Source organism: Cupressus sempervirens, chromosome 4, assembly GCF_028749045.1.
Source record: "Cupressus sempervirens isolate cs-2001-9-10 chromosome 4, ASM2874904v1, whole genome shotgun sequence".
Lineage (NCBI taxonomy): Eukaryota > Viridiplantae > Streptophyta > Pinopsida > Cupressales > Cupressaceae > Cupressus > Cupressus sempervirens.
This window is the reverse complement of record NC_143121.1, coordinates 781,442,605-781,456,348: the sequence shown is the minus strand read 5'-3', so window position 1 is coordinate 781,456,348 and position 13,744 is coordinate 781,442,605. Positions and strand designations below refer to the sequence as shown.

At 34.0% G+C, this 13,744-nt stretch overlaps 1 protein-coding gene across 1 annotated transcript; it reads right to left on the bottom strand.

The window, feature by feature from the left end:
• Positions 1-350: 350 nt before the first annotated feature.
• LOC149563729 (GDSL esterase/lipase APG-like) lies at positions 351-2,522 on the bottom strand. The gene is made up of 5 exons (XM_089824062.1): positions 2,264-2,522; positions 2,043-2,173; positions 1,183-1,416; positions 844-1,099; positions 351-647 (listed from the first exon to the last, which is right to left on the bottom strand). Exons 1-5 carry the CDS (start codon positions 2,520-2,522, stop codon positions 439-441), a joined length of 1,089 nt encoding a protein of 362 aa, XP_089680188.1. The 3' UTR covers positions 351-438.
• Between the last annotated feature and the right edge of the window lie 11,222 nt (positions 2,523-13,744).

Genomic DNA, 13,744 nt, shown 5'->3' with positions numbered 1-13,744 from the left:
CAAATAAAAGGTTAAAAGACTAGTGTAAAAATATAGAAATACAAATTGAAAGAAACATTTAAGATTGAAAGATAAAAACAATGAATTTAAAATAATTAAGAAATAAACTTGAATACAAAATTGAACTTCTTTTGATAAAGATATTCCTTCAATATTTCTGTTTGGTACTTTCGTATCCTCACAATCCATATACTAAGGAAATCAATCCTAATAATTCCCTCCCATTCTTTTATTTACCCTGACTAATTATAAAACTTGACAACAGACTTATTATAAGTATACACAACAATCATCCACAAATATCCAAACATGTTATTCGCCACCCACTCCCCCTTTAGATAGAAGAATCATAGTTTAAAAGAGACGTAGAATTATTTGAATAGTGATGAGTAACTTGCACTGTTTGTTTCTGCCTAGTGCTACAGAATTGTCTTCGCATTAGTTTCTCCTGTTTGGTGAGATGACATATCTCAGAGCCTGCTTGAACAAGTCATCGGCAATGATTTGATAGCATTGAGTTGTTGGGTGAAAGCTATCCCAGAACACATACTTGGATGGATCAGGACAGCTTTTGCTGCTAGGGTTACACATTATAGCTGTCTCCAAAAGGCCTTTTCCACAACAACCTCTCCTTGTCTCTTCAAAACCTGCCCAAAAAACAAACACACCAATTCATTTTTTCCTTAACAAACATTTTGCAACCCATTTTCATGAAGGTGACTAATGTATGTCGAAACAGATTTCTTTTCACAAAATGCAACGACCCATATCAAGAAATATCATTACACAGTTTCTAACTAGTCACTATGTCTTGATCCAAAGAATGCCTAGAACATGGCTTACCGTACTTGGTGGGAGATTTAATGATGTCAAAGAGCTTATGATATATATCTAAATAAGCAATAAGAACACCAGGGTAATCGGGCTTTATCTTCTTTACTAAAGCTTTGATCTTGGAATTGAAGGAGCTGGCAACCTCATTAAACTCCTCAACACATGTATTATCTAAAATGTTGTGGAGAGTAATTTGTGAAGGCAAGCAACCAAAGGGAGGAAGCCCAACAATGGCAACTCTAGTAGCACCTTCCCTGTAAACATTCTGACCACAAAGAAGTTTATTATAACTCTAGGAGTTTTGAAAATCCAAAAAGAAACTATAATTGTATAAGAGTAAACTCTTACCTTTATAAATTTAGCTAGAGAATTTATAAGCAGATCTTGGAACTGTTCAACGCTGTATTTTTCGCTGACTAGAGGATTTACAAAATAGTTATTGGCAAAGTCATCAGTTCCTCCACTTATAGCAAATAATGCTTGAGATACAGTCCTGTTGGCAGTTTCAAGACCAAATTCTTCTATAAGCCGTGCTTTATAGAACTTGAAATTCTCAACTTGTTTCTCTAATGGCAACACATTCTGCAAGTACAAATGATCATAGTTGTTATCTCTAGCCCCTCATTATTGTAGTTCTCAAGCATTGATCTTTTATTATATTAATATATGAAATAATCTAGTTATTATAGATCATAATCAATGAAAACTGATTGTTTACAAATATTATGTTTATATCAATATATGAGATCTTGCGGTTATTGTATATCTTAATCAATGAAAACTTTTAGAAATGATTGTTTGCAAATATTATGTTCATATAAGAATTAATATGAAATTAATGTAAATTATTTTAAATACATTAATGAGATTAATGTTAGTTTCTTTTGATCTATCTATTACAAACTGGTCATTACTATAGATCTTAACTATTGAAACCTTTCATATGAATATCAATATAAAACTAATATAAATTCTTATGAATACAATTATGGAAAACAACACATAGAATATTAAAAATCACAAATTACGTCCACACTAGAGACTATACATAAAACTACAACTTAGAATTTTATATTAAATATTCCTCTACAATTTAAACTAAATTTCCCCTAACTAGTTGAACTAACTAGCCATTTGAAAACTTCAGAGTTGAAATAACCAAAGAAAATTTTAGAAAAGGTAGGTATTAAAAACACAAAAGTTCTAACCGAAGCAATAGAAGTAGTGTCTGCATATCCTGAAGCAGATGAACCAAAACTGGCACCTGTCAGCAGCTTTTTTCCTTGAAATTCAGGATCAAAGTATCCAGGCAGAAAACTAGGAAGGCCGGCCAGTTCAGCTATGTGAAATCAAAAGTTAGTCACCATAAATATGAATTGTACATAATTGAAAATGGAGGAACTATGAGGCAATATAAGATTAACATTACATAGTTGGTCAGTGATTAATCTTCCGTTTGTGAATCTGCCAGTGGGTAGACCATTTGGGAAATCTCTTCCATATGGAGGGAAGTTAGCTTTAACAACAGTGGCAAGAACGTTGTTGTTACCAGGATCAATGGTGGAATCTCCAAACACATACAATGCTGAAACAAGTGGTTTTGTTTGTCCTTGTGCCCGAGGAACACACAATGTGAGAAGAAATAAACATAGAATAGAAATGCTCAAAGCAATAGAAGCTCCTTCCATTATCATACAGATTGCTCATAGACTTGTGCATAGACACTCAAGGCCTCTGCCCTACTTATATGAGTTAATTGAGAAAGAACTTATCAACGGTTTAGAATTGGGTAACCGATTTTTTAATTTGGAAATAATATGTCACCGTTTACTTTTTCATATTGTTGGGCAAGTTGAGTCTGTCTCACAGGGAAAAAAACTTGTTCTTTAACTTCGGACACGAACGGTCATTTCAAGTCACGAAACCTATCATTCCAATGGCGGTGTCAATTAACGAGACCTGTCACTCTCAATGGCGGTCAATGGCGGTGACAAATGGGTGTTGGTATATCTCCACTTAATCGAACGAATTACATTTCAACACCATTTAGATTGCCAAAAAGTTTATTTTCCTTGTTGACAGACTCAACCTGCCCAAACGTATTTCATAGCAATTTGTTTGTCAAATTGTAAGCTTCTAACATGACACTTCAACATACATTTTTAGGTGTACCTGAAATCATGAGTTGACTAATATGGTAAGAAAAGATTTGTTTCTCTTTTAATCTAAAAACTTTAAAATTGTAATTCAATATCATATAATTACAAATATTGAATATAAAATTAATAAATATTATTACAATTATGAAAATATTTGCATTGAACCAAAAAATATTAAAATAATAAAGTGGCTGAAAGGAAAAGTTTAATAGAGTCCTACTAGTATGGATCAGATTTAGGTTATAAATGTCCATAAAAGAAAGGATGGATGAATAGAGTACAAGACAACCTTTTTTAGAAGGTGATTTCTTGTGTTTGTGGCTATTGATTTATAGTGTGATACCAAAGGGGCATTTGTAAGGCAAAAGGGAAAGAAAATAGTTGAGAGAAAATATGTTGGTGGATGTATTGGATTTCTTTCAAAAGATCTCTTTGAAAATTTTGTTAGGTAAAATTCTTGGAATTATAAAATATGAGAATAAATTTGAGCTCTCATTTCATTGAGTATTAATTGAGCTTCCAAGACGACTAGGTTAAATATGTCTTTTTCAAAAAAGTTTTAGTTTATTCCTTACTCCAAGAATGAACAAATCATATGACTTCATGGAAATTTGGAGGTTTATATTTACCTTACTTGAATTGGAAATTTAAAACTACCCATAAATGAGCTACAATGTAAAGATTTCGGGATCACTCTAAAATCTAAAAACTATAACAAAATATAATCCCCAAAAGTAAGGAAGAGTAGAACACATCTAGCTTATAAACTCTAAATTCCCAATCACCTAGAATGTACAAAGAAATACAAATACAAATTTAGACAAGAACAAATGACTAGGGGTATGAAAGATTTCTTCCTTTCATTCTATTCAAGTTTCATAGTAGTTTTTATTATATAAACAAACTAAAAGCTCAAAAATAAAGCTAATGACCACAAGTATAAATTACAGACAAATTTTTAGAAACCTAGACCTACACTTTAGCATAAAGAGGGCCATCATAGATTTCTTACAAATTACCTAGATATATCACTTCTCAAAAAGTAAAACACACAACTTTTGCTATCATAAAATTCTTTGAATCACATAAATGGAAATAAATATTCTTTTTGTTGTGTGTATACATGCTCAATGATATTTTGAAAGTTAACCTTTAATAAGGGAATTTCTAGTGATTGGTTCATAAGGTACAATACTTGGTGAAGGTTTTGCAAATGATATTGAAATAGAATAGGTTTTTAACCATGGATGAAATAATGAAGTTAAGTGTGCTTGTGATGGAGTAGTACTAGGATCGGTGACCTCGCAAGAAGTCATGTTGCTTCATCTTTATGAGCATATAAACATTTGACTTTCTATGAAAAATAGCTCCTACATATCAATTAATGAGTTGAAGGGGCTTCTTAATGAATGGCAAATAAGGAACAAAACTTGGTGAAGGTTTTGAAAATGGGGCTACATGAAGAGTGGGTTTAACCATGAAGGAAACATTTCAATTAAGCGTGATTGACATAGAGTCATATTGGGATGGGTGACCTCCCAAAAAGTCTCAACTGCTATGTGTTCTATTCATTCTCATGAGTAATGGGCTCATGTAATCCACTACTCAAGAAATATGAGTCATGAGTTTGACTCAAAAAAAAAAATTAGTTTGAATGTTGATAGCAATATCACAATTTGAATTCATGTGAAAAATATATCCTTATCATTTAATGAGCTTTAGGGGCTTTCTAAAAACATATAATGGGAAGAAGAAGTTTGTATTATAGTATAGAACATATACAAATGAAAAAACAATATAGTGGAGGAAAACTAACCTAGTAATGTTATAGGCAACCAAACTATAAAACAAAAAGATAACTACCCTAGCTAATTTATTAATGCTAATATTCCCTTAGGCCTTAATATATTACACCTATAAATGAATCCACAAAATAGCTCAAACTTCACCTTGCCACGAGGCTTAGTAAGAACATCAATAGCCTGTGAAACATAGGGACAAAACTAGAGTTGAATGTGAAGCTCAATCAACTGTTCTTGATTATAAAGAAAATCAACCTCAATATGTTTGGTGCACTCATTAAAAAATTGAATTCTTAACAAGTTTTAATACACCTTGGTTGTCATAAAATAATACTAATAGATGAACCTCTAAACTATCCATATATTCTAGGTTGCGACGCAACCATATTGCCTCACACATAACCTCTTATGTAACATGATATTTAACTTATGTAGATGAAATATAATTTTAACCACAAAATCAGCCCATATCTAAGATGAAAGATATACCCTTTGTTGGAAATATAAGAGGAGTAGTGAGAAAGGAGGGGTGAATCAGCTACCACTAAAATAAATCTCCCTAATCCCTTAAGATGTCAGTACAAAATGAACTCTAAAAACTGAATACTGTTGATGCCTGGCAAACACACATAAAATGTTGTAACTTGGTAAATATTGAATATGCTTAGTAAGTACTTAACATGAAAATCTTAGATGTTATTAGTGATTACCATTATTTTAATTTAGATGCAAACACATAAAAGAAAATAGCATGAACACAATTGACAGGAGGATTTAACATGGAAACCCAATTTGGGAAAACCACCAATTACAACTAGTTACTATTTTCACTCTTCTAAAGTGAGCCCTATTAGGAGCCAACCCTATTAAAGGTTAAAAAACACAGTGTTTGGTGTGACCCTGTTAAAAGATTTAATCATCCTACTAAGAGTGGTCTTGTTATAGGTCTTTAAACAATTCAATAGAACTGCCACCTTGTTAGAGGTTTTACAAATAATTGTTAAGCCAACTCCATTCAAAGATTTAGACCACTACTACAATAGTTAGAGAGTAACAATGAGATCACCTGATTTCTTGTGCAACTAAATTGTTGATTACACATCTCTATTCTAGCTTGTACTTGATCCTTCTTGATTGAATACATCTTTTTGGCTTCACAAGGATATTCTACTTATCCTTGTAATTTTCTTCTTTGCTACACCATTAGATCTTCAAAATCTTCCATGCAATCACATTCTTACACACTTGAAAATTCACAACTTGATCTTATATCATTCATATTGGGGCATGTGCACCATCATGGTGTACCAAAAAGTGGTGATGTGAAAAAAATAGAGTTTGAAAACATCTAAAAGAATTTCAAAATCCGCTCTGACTTTTTTCCACCCATCCTAATACCAAAGTTGGAAAGTAGGCCCCCAACCCTTATTGGGTATCCGAGCTGATATTAGATACCCCAATATAAAATTGGATATCTGATAATATCAAGCATTTGATATCAAATCGGATACCAGATGACTATGTTGTCATTTTTTTAAAAAACACAACCTAAGGGTTGCTATTTTGAAAGTGATTTAGCATTTTTGAGCTCAAATATCTATTTTGCAATCGAATCTGTGATAAGTAGGTTTTTTTTAATGTTTTTAATCAATTTTAGTATAAATTTATTAAATTTTATTATAAATTTGTTAGTTTTAGTTGAATTTGTTAGAATTTACGTCTTTTTGATAGAAATTGTTAAAAATTTAGGTTTTTTAAATATAAATTATGTTTTGTGAATTAATAGGTATGGCTAACCAAAATGATGATATTGAGGCAAGGAATACTATTCCTCATAACCTCCCACCAAACGATCCAATGCCCCTACAAAATTGTCCACCAAATGATCCTTTACCCCCTTAAAACCCTCCTCAAATTGAGGATTTCATATTTGAAAATTTTACCAAATTGAGGGCTTTGCAAACAACATATAATATTGTACTTGCATTGGCTCCTATGTTATCCACGTTAAACACCATAGTTGATAACATTGAAACACTTACTAAGGAACAAAATGGTGCTCTTCGTTGGCATGATGAAATGCATCAGATGTTTGATGATGGGTTGGAATATGATGAGGTTGCAGCCCTCAATATAAGTAAAGATTATTTGGTTGCCCTTTTTATGAACCCAAAAAATGGTTTACCAGTCGATCGCAAAAAGTCCCAGCTATCGATTAAATGGTGCACAAATGACACCATACGTGCAAACTTTTCGGATCATTGGTGGATGGCTTTTAACATCCCTCCGCATAGAAATTTAGAGGTGCCATTTTATTTTCTTAGAAAATTGTATGCAAAATTTGTGTTGAACCTCAAGGTGAACTATTGGAACATGAAGCCCAACATGGGTGTAGGAGGAGGAGCTCCTTAGGAGAGATCCTCTTCCTAGTGGAAGAAAGCCTAGCACTTTTATCCACCCTACTAATGTCTCCCCCCCCTCCTCAAGTACAACATCTTGATATTATCACATAGGCTAGCTCTCAAACTATTAGAGCCATCCATAAACTAAGTAGCCTATTGATATCCTAGGCTAGGTCAGTCCTGCCTCCCCATGTTGATGGTGCTAGCGCAAGTCCATCATTGGCTAGCTCACCACACATTTGGGTGCCTCATACTTGCATTATTTGCAAGAATATTTGTCTAGGTCCCATAGGTGATCTTCATGAGTATCAGTTTGTATTAGACACGGATACACCAGACACACATGTAGAGGCTACAGACCCTGATGCAAGAGAGGAGGGGCATGCAAAGGCATGGACTCCTTCTGTGTTAGTACATGTATACATTTTCTTTTTATGAAATATGTGATTTAAATTTAATCTTTATGATAGAGTAATTTTAATTTGTAAGCCATACTAGCTTATACATGTATGTGATCTTCATTCATGTTTGGTTGATGACTGAAAAGGAGCTAAGACAGGTTGATGATACCACGCTCTTGGCTATTTCATTTGGCCTTGAGACATCTATGGTACATTATGGTGTGTTCCCTTTTTTTTTTCTATTTGATATTGTAGCATATATGGTTTCTAATCTTTCTTTTATCTTGTAGGTGCCACCTGTCCCTAGGGGACAAAGTGCGGGGGATGAGCCAAGACCCATTGAAAAAGGAAAGGTAGTTAGGTGCTTTCTATTTGATTAAATATAGATGCATCCTTGTAAAAAAAAAGTGGTAGTGAAATTTAATTACATTCGTTATTGTATAGGGCATGGCTATTGGCGATGAGCCCATGCAGATTTTGCGTCGTAGACACTTAGGTATTTCCATTCACACTGAGAGCCCCATTGTATGTATAAGTATCATTTATTTTTTATTTTCCTCATTTTCATAAATAAATTCAAAACTAATCTCCATGATATTAACAACTAGTATTTTGTATCTCATAGGAAACTCCTAGTGCACACAAGGTTGGATGGGAGAGTTTTGTATCTTTGATGATGCAACCACTATATCCTAAGGAGGAGCCTACACTAGTAAGTTGTTGTTTGAATTCTTTATTATATGTTATAAATTTAGCATGCTATGAATTATAATGTTATAGTTTAAGTTGTAGATTCATCTGACAAACATATTTGAACATACACAAGCTATAATCAGTGAGGTACAAGCATTGTTGAGGGCATAAAAGAGGACTCCTGACTAGTGTAGGACGTCAATGAGAGAGGTATTTATGATGAAATTTTAATAGTATAAATCTTCATTAAAAAAAAAAATCATTATGCATTTGAGTAATTCAATGTTAGATATAAAGAATCATATAAATTTAGTAGTCTAACTTTGGGTTTTCCTTTTTTGCTTATGTAGGAGGCATTCAACCCACCTAGTACAGTGAAGAGGCTACATTTTGATCATCCACCAGTAGCCTAGGATAGTATAGTCATCATAGGATGCATCATAATACATTTTAAGATGGCATATGCCACATTGTTTATAGAAACATTGATATTATACACATTCTGAGGGCATGATCAACCACATTTTGTATATGGATCTATGTATTTTGGTATATATTTGTGTAATTTTTCTATGGGTACATAAACTTTGATATATATTTGTGTAATTTTTCTATGGATACATGTATTTTGATATATATATATATATAGGGCATATGCACCGAGTTGTGGTGCAAAAAAGGTGACAACGAATTTTTTTTTTCCTATTTTAAACAATGCGTACGCGCTATAGCGCGCACGCACTTTCTAAAAAATAAAAAGTATGTATGATGGGCTGCAAACCCGCAGCCCATCATTTTCATTACCATTTTCTTTTACTCCTATAGTGAGCAGCGCGCACGCGAGTTGAAGACTCAACATTTGCACCACCATTCGCCAAAATGCCTCCTCGTCGACAAAATCCAAGACCACAAGCGCACCCACGATGATGCCGTAAGTGATATAAACCTAACTTTTCATTGTTTGATATATTTTTCATATTTTTTTGTAAGTTTTTTATATTCTTTTGTAGGGTTTTTACAAATTTCATTTAGATTTGTTTATTTATTTGAATTTCAATTGATTTTTTATCAGGAAATGTTCATAATCAACCAGAAAATCCACAAGAACATCAAAACCCTCAAGAACCCCAAAACCAAAACCCTCCTCAAGAAGAATAACAAATTCCACAACCCGAACCAATTGCAAGACCTCCACCAGGCACACAAGAAAATCTAAGAAATGAAATAGAGAGCCAAAACTGAATTAGAAGGAATCATTGCTCGGTTGAAAGAATCCGGACAAACCAATCCAATGAGGGCTCAATTGGCATCATCCCTCGAATCCATTAACACTTAGATAGCCTCAGTTAGTGGTCAGTTAGATATTTGGTGGGCTAAGAGGGATGAACAAAAAAGATTTTATGCAAATAAATTGTCATATGAAGATGTTAAAAAAAAGGAAATACCAAAAGGTAGTATATGTGCATTATTTAGAAAACCCGGTGAACAAAATACTATTACAGAGGGTACTAAATGATTCCCCATCCATTGGTGCATACATGATGCTATTAGAAATAATTTTTGGGATAGATGGTGGATGGTTTTTGATGCCCCTCCTTGCAAAAATCACGAGGCCCCCATGTATTTTTTGAAGAAATTATATTGTGAGTTTGTCCTTGGGGAGATCCCCAATTATTTTGATATGTTAGACTCCCAGGGTAGAGGTGGGGGGTCATCATTTGAGAGGCCCGGAGCATGTCGTGACCCTAATGTAGTTAGGGCACCCGTGGTCCATCCACAGTGTGAGCATGTGATTATTCTTTCAGTTGTGAAGGAACATGTAGAGGCCAGCACTCTAGGGACCATTAATGCTTTGACACAGACCCTCATCCATTCCATGAGCCCATTAGTTGAGGGGGAGCCTTCTATACATCGTGGTCACATGTGCACTTCATGTGGATCCCTATGCACATTTGGCACTCATGTCGGAGATGGTGCAGATGATGGGCTTGTCACCGATCAGTTCTTGAATGAGACATTTGACATTGACACATAGGTAAATTACTAATTTGATCACATTTCATACGTATAGTGAATGATTAATTAATTAGGATTTATTGACATTGTTCAAAATTTAGGGTCAAAGTGTTCCTGGGCCTAGCAGTGATCCTCTAGGCCCATTTTTTGTCCCTTCGACAAGTCCTGAGGTATGTATCAATTTAATCATTTTAATTAATACATATATTTATCACGTAATCATATTAAGGATTGACCAAAAAAAATATGCATGTGCATCAGTTCTCCACAGGACCCTCAACCTTTACCATAGACGCAGAGCAGAGACATCATACGAGCTTCACACAGGTACAGTTGTTTCATGTTAATTTAATTCATTTGATTATATTTATTCTATGTTTCATGTTAGATATAACGTGTATTGTATGACGTGTAGCTCATGATGTCGGACACACCTCCTCATCTGCGACAGTCTGTTGATAGTGGAGTGGCCGCAGCTGTGGCTAGCTCACAGCCACTGACGGAGGTATGAAAGAATTTTCTTCATTTTAGTTGTTGTTTATAATAGTTGATCTCAAAATTTCTAATGTTATTTATAATTTATTATATTTATTGAATTGTTGTAGGGTCTTGTCACGCCTGATCGTCCATGAGCATTTGAGGTGGACTTACAAAGTGACTATTAGTTGGCGGTAAGAAAATAATTAATTTCGTGAGTACATATATTTGATTTCAACGTATAATAAATATTGATTCATATCTACTTTCTTTGTATTAGTTGGACCTAGAGAAGAGCCTCAACAAGAGGTCAAGTGAGCGTGTCAGGAAGGCCTCGTCATCTCCACTATCTCCCTCCACACGACGGCAGAGGATGTCGAGAGACTTGTTTCCTTCCCCTCGTGGGAAGGAAAAGATGTAGTTGAGATATTTGATACATATATATAGAGACTTGTTTCCTTCCCCATGTATATATACAGGCATCTGAGAGACATATTCGATACACATTTGATGTACTTATGACATTCTATATTTGATGTATGACATTATTGGTTAATATATGATATGTTTGTCCATATACGACATTATTGGTTATCATAATATATTATGTGTTTGTTAATGTATATGACATTATTGGTTATCATTTTATATTATATGTTTGTTAATGTATGAAGTTAAATTAGATATGTTTGTGTATGACATTAAATTAGATATGTGCATGTATGAAATTAAATTCAATTTCTAGAGAGTTGCCATTATGTCTACCAACTAGTAGATGTTCGTTTTTGCTTTATTAGTATTTCTCAAAAACTGCAAAGAAGTTGTTTCTGGTAGTATCTACTATAGTCCTACTCAAATATGTTTTCAAAAATACTTAGTATGGCAAAGAAATGTCTATGGAAAGCTTGTCAAATAGGATATTAAAGAACTAAATGTGGATAGTCATTAGTACCCATCAATAAGAACACAAACATCTTTCTCAAGCAAGCCATATGACATTAGCAAGTAATTTATAAATTTCCTTTGCAAATAACTAGAAGATGCTATGAATCTTAATACAAAGTTAATCATGAACTCATTATTCCATCCAAGAAGCATATATCACCCTAAGCCAATTAACCGACAAGATAAAAATTAATTCAATTTCAACAAAATTTTGAGTATAACAAGCATCTTAGGGATTCTTACAAGAATTAACACGATGTTCACAAGAGCATTACAAGTTATTGTAATGCTATTTCACATATTGTAATCATATTCAGTTTTGAATGGCCATTTGTGTTACAAGCATAAATGTTCTTTAAGGTCTTTTAATTCTAGACATGAATTTTATTATGAAGCTTTTTTATGAAAACCCACTCAATGCATATATTGTTGTTCCACATTATGCTAATTTGACTTTCATTGGTTGATTTGGGTCTAGACATGACGTTATTCACTACCTTTTTTATATATTATTTTTTTGTAGTGAGGTTCTGGCCTGAATGAATATATTAATCATCGAAGTTGTGAACCTTGGTCGAGATCCTTACAAATATATTTTCAAATTGGACCTCAAATAGTTTTCTCAGTCACCTCCTATACACAGATACTGAAATTGTAGTTAATTACAAAATTAATACTAAATTAACACAAGTTTAATTGAGAAGTATTATGTACCTCAATAGGCTAGATTATTATTGACCGGGAAGCTTTATCTTAGAGCAGTTGGTTTCCTAAATCTTTAGCTCAATGATAGTCTTATGGAATGTGGAATTAGGTCTGCTAGCTAAGGAACGTTCTTTAAAAGGTAGAGGAAACTCAAGACTCACATGTTTCCAATCAATATAAATGTTTAAATCGCTTCTCTAATTTTTTCTATTTATGATCTTCTTCAAACTTAACTTTCTAAATGCATTGATGGGGAAATAAAGATCTTCTAGGAACTAAAGGCTAATCATGTTTAATACTTACAATTCTCTGTTTTTATCTAATAATTTAAAAAAAAATTTACTAGTGTTTTCAAAGAGCAACACTTGTCACTAACATCATAAGAAGGAATATCCAAGGAGTCTTACCACTGATCCCCCACCACCAAATTCAAGAGAAAACAAAATTCCACTACTAAAGAGATAGTAACAATGATCATCCCTAGTCTCTCCCTTATCACAAAATGATTACCATCAAAATTTGCATTTCCAATTGTGTCATGTGCGTTGAAGTGATAGTAACATTTTCACTCTCTTACCTAATGTCTCCCATTTCTAAAACTCCTGGGGAAGGGCAAGGCCATCTTCTCAGTACTTCAAAATACAACGAGTTCCATTTTTTTACATATTGATAATCGTTGACTTAAAGTATAGTTGAAGTATTGACAGCCCATAGATATGCCCCGTCAAAGATCGCAGCCCTGTGGCATTTAGTGACCCTTAGAAACATTCTGGTTCAACGTGCTTGAGAACGTTCGAGCACTGAAGGGGATAGGAAGAGGTTGGGGATAGGGTTTACCCGGCCACCTAGAGCTAATGGAGAAGACAGTTTGATCCCATGATGAAAGATGAGAGAGATTTGGCAGTTGGCAACTTTGTACTGGCCAACACTACAAGTTTCAGCATCACCCGAGATGGCATTGTAGAATGAAAATGGAATGTGATCTCCAAAAAGTGATAGAGGTTATTGTAGGTCTCTACAACACAGTCCTGTAGGAATTTGAATCTCATCCATATCTTGCACGAGCTCCGAGATATGCCCCGTCAAAGATTGCAGCCCTGTGGCATTTATTGACCCTTAGGGACATTCTAGTTCAGCGTGCCTGAGAACATTCAAGCATTGAAGGGGACAAGAAAAGGTTGGGGATAGGTTTTACCCGGCCACCCAGAGCTAATGGAGCAGACATTTTGATCCCACAATGAAAGATGAGAGAGATTTGGCAGTTGGCAACTTTGTACTGGCCAACACTACAAGTTTCAGCATCACCCGAG

Excerpts from the sequence above, each read along its gene's own strand:
- LOC149563729 (XM_089824062.1), bottom strand. The coding sequence starts at position 2,522 with ATGGAAGGAGCTTCTATTGCTTTGAGCATTTCTATTCTATGTTTATTT. Across the intron at positions 2,174-2,263 it reads ATTAATCACTGACCAACTAT|CTGAACTGGCCGGCCTTCCT; the intron begins GTAATGTTAATC and ends GATTTCACATAG. Across the intron at positions 648-843 it reads TAAATCTCCCACCAAGTACG|GTTTTGAAGAGACAAGGAGA; the intron begins GTAAGCCATGTT and ends TTTTTTGGGCAG.